General features: G+C 41.1%; 1 protein-coding gene across 1 annotated transcript in view; it reads left to right on the plus strand.

The window, feature by feature from the left end:
* Positions 1 to 2,500, plus strand: part of LOC122265053 (uncharacterized) — a 5,344-nt gene that overhangs the window by 2,672 nt on the left and 172 nt on the right. Inside the window, exons 3-4 of the mRNA XM_086539007.1 lie at positions 1 to 11; positions 2,081 to 2,500. The exon at positions 1 to 11 is cut by the window's left edge and continues 191 nt beyond it; the exon at positions 2,081 to 2,500 is cut by the window's right edge and continues 172 nt beyond it. Coding sequence (XP_086395133.1) covers positions 1 to 11; positions 2,081 to 2,500 — 431 coding nt within the window. The remainder of the gene's footprint in view (positions 12 to 2,080) is intronic.

The raw sequence follows: 2,500 nt of genomic DNA on the forward strand, positions 1-2,500 counted from the left end.
GTGTGCTGCAGGTATGGTGTTCTTGGTCCAATTCTGTTTTTTTTTCTTCTCTCTTCGTCCTCCGTTCAAACTCTATCTTGGTGTTTTTCTCTTTTCTTTGTTTAAGATTATGCTCTGATCATCAGCATTATGGTCATTATTATCATCATTATCATCATTGTTATTATCACGTATATCACTATGAAGTTTATCAATATTGTTATTCTCTATCATTGCATTATCCTCGTCATTATTATCATATTTATCATTTGTTATCACCTCTGAGGACTGAAATTAGGCAATCGGCTGCGTTTATCAATCTATCAGCCGTATTCTTGGACGTTTTCCGCGTGTCGTGGCCATGTCGTGGCCATGTCATGTTCATGTTGTGTCCATGTCGTGTTCATGTCACGAATGTGGTATGCAAAAGCGTGGCACGTTTGTGTCAGCTGCTTCAAGTTTACCAACCGTTCTAAAGTTAACATGTTTCAGATGAATAGCACTGCCCAAACGACAAATTCATAAGAGAAACTACAATCATAAGTAGCACTAACAAAAGATAGTACAATTTTGGTATGAATCAGTCGTTGTACTTGTTCCTAGTTAAAGAATTGACAACCATTTCACGAACGCGCCTTTGGCAATTCACTCTACGCTCGATCAAAACAAATGAGGTGAGAGGGATCGTGTGTTTATAAATAGATCTTTCTTATTTTGTCTCTGTATATATTGTACATATATGCGTATCTTTAATATATCAGGTAAATTTTCCGAATAACGCCGCGTTACGAAATACCACAAAAGTGGTATCGATGGATTCCTCTCAACCTCTACTATTCATATATAGTGGAAATAATGCGCGATTCCACCTCTGGACCCCACAATCTGGGTCCCGATAGTAGGGGAGGGCATGAAGTAGATCAGGGAAATTGTGGGGTAAAATATGAATTCCGGCCATATTTCGTTTGCAAAATCTTAACCCAATTACCTACCTAACTTTGCCTAGTTTTGAAGTTAGCCCTAGCCAAGGGGGGACTTCCCCCCCACCCTGGACCCCCCCTTTCTTAAGGCACTTCGTGCTACTTCGGTATATATTTCGTATGCAAAAGCTTAACCCAACTACCTACCTAACTTTGCCTAGTTTTCAAGTTTGCCCTAGCCAATGGCACTTCGTGCTACCTATGATATATAATTATATCTGTAAATGCACGTTACTTACTTGTGAGGGGTGTTGGGGGTTGCCTGATGTAGCTGGGTGGAGAAGCGATCATTTTCGCAAGCATCTCTAATAAAGTCGTATAATGACCAGGAGCACCCCTCACAATGTGCCATGATTACCGCAACTGAGACTTGGATGCTATGCGAAGCCGGCAATCGCATTACTGCGCATGAGCGGCCTCCGGATAGGAAACTACGACCGATAATGACGGGGAAACTCAATAGAGGGCACTGTGTAATTATGCTGTAAACAATGGGGAATATTGCGCCATCTATCGAGAGAAAATAACAGCTCATGCAGGTAATTCAATGGGGGTTTCCATTCCACAGCTTGTCGCATTACTGCGAATGAGTGGCCTCCGGATAGGAAACTACGACCGATAATGACGGGGAAACTCAATAGAGGGCACTGTGTAATTATACTGTAAACAATGGGGAATATTGCGCCATCTATCGAGAGAAAATAACAGCTCATGCAGGTAATTCATTGGGAGTTTCCATTCCACAGCTTGTCACTAGTCAGAAATACGTAAACACAGCCATGTTTGATTTTCAGGGCTTATATATATATATATATATATATATATATATATATATATATATATATATATACATATATATGTAATTTGATATGGTTTCTTTATGCAATATATTTGTATATGTATATATATGTATATAGTAATTCACACACACACACAAACAAACACACATATATATATATATGTATATACATATACATATATGCATATACATATATATATATATAAATACATATATATATATAAATATATATATACTTATATATTCTTGGAAAACGTTTTTCCTACGTATCAACTAAGTTAGATTTACGAGTTCTCGTATTAAGCTTGTTTCTTCTACACAGGGCCTACTCTGTTGACGGGATGCGTGATGCTGTATAAGATGCGTAACCGCGGACCGCAAGTGACAGTTCCCTTGCCGACCACCATATATAATGGTCAGCCTTACGTACAGCAGGGATCAGGTCTTTCTTACCCACGACAAGGAGTAGGTCAGCCTTATCCACAACAAGGAGCAGGTCAACCTTACCCACAACAAGGAGCAGGTCAGCCTTACCCACAACAAGGAGCAGGTCAACCTTACCCACAACAAGCATCAGCTCCGCCGTACCCACGCCAGGGAGCAGCTCCACCATACCCTCAACAGGGAGCACCTCCGCCGTACCCACACCAGGGAGCACCTCCGCCGTACCCACACCAGGGAGCAGTTCCACCACCGGGAGCAGATCTGCCCTACTCACAAGGACCGGATCAGTCATATCCTC

Source organism: Penaeus japonicus, unplaced genomic scaffold, assembly GCF_977035675.1.
Source record: "Penaeus japonicus unplaced genomic scaffold, GWHDUDI00000001_assembly GWHDUDI00000008, whole genome shotgun sequence".
Taxonomy (NCBI): Eukaryota; Metazoa; Arthropoda; class Malacostraca; order Decapoda; family Penaeidae; genus Penaeus; species Penaeus japonicus.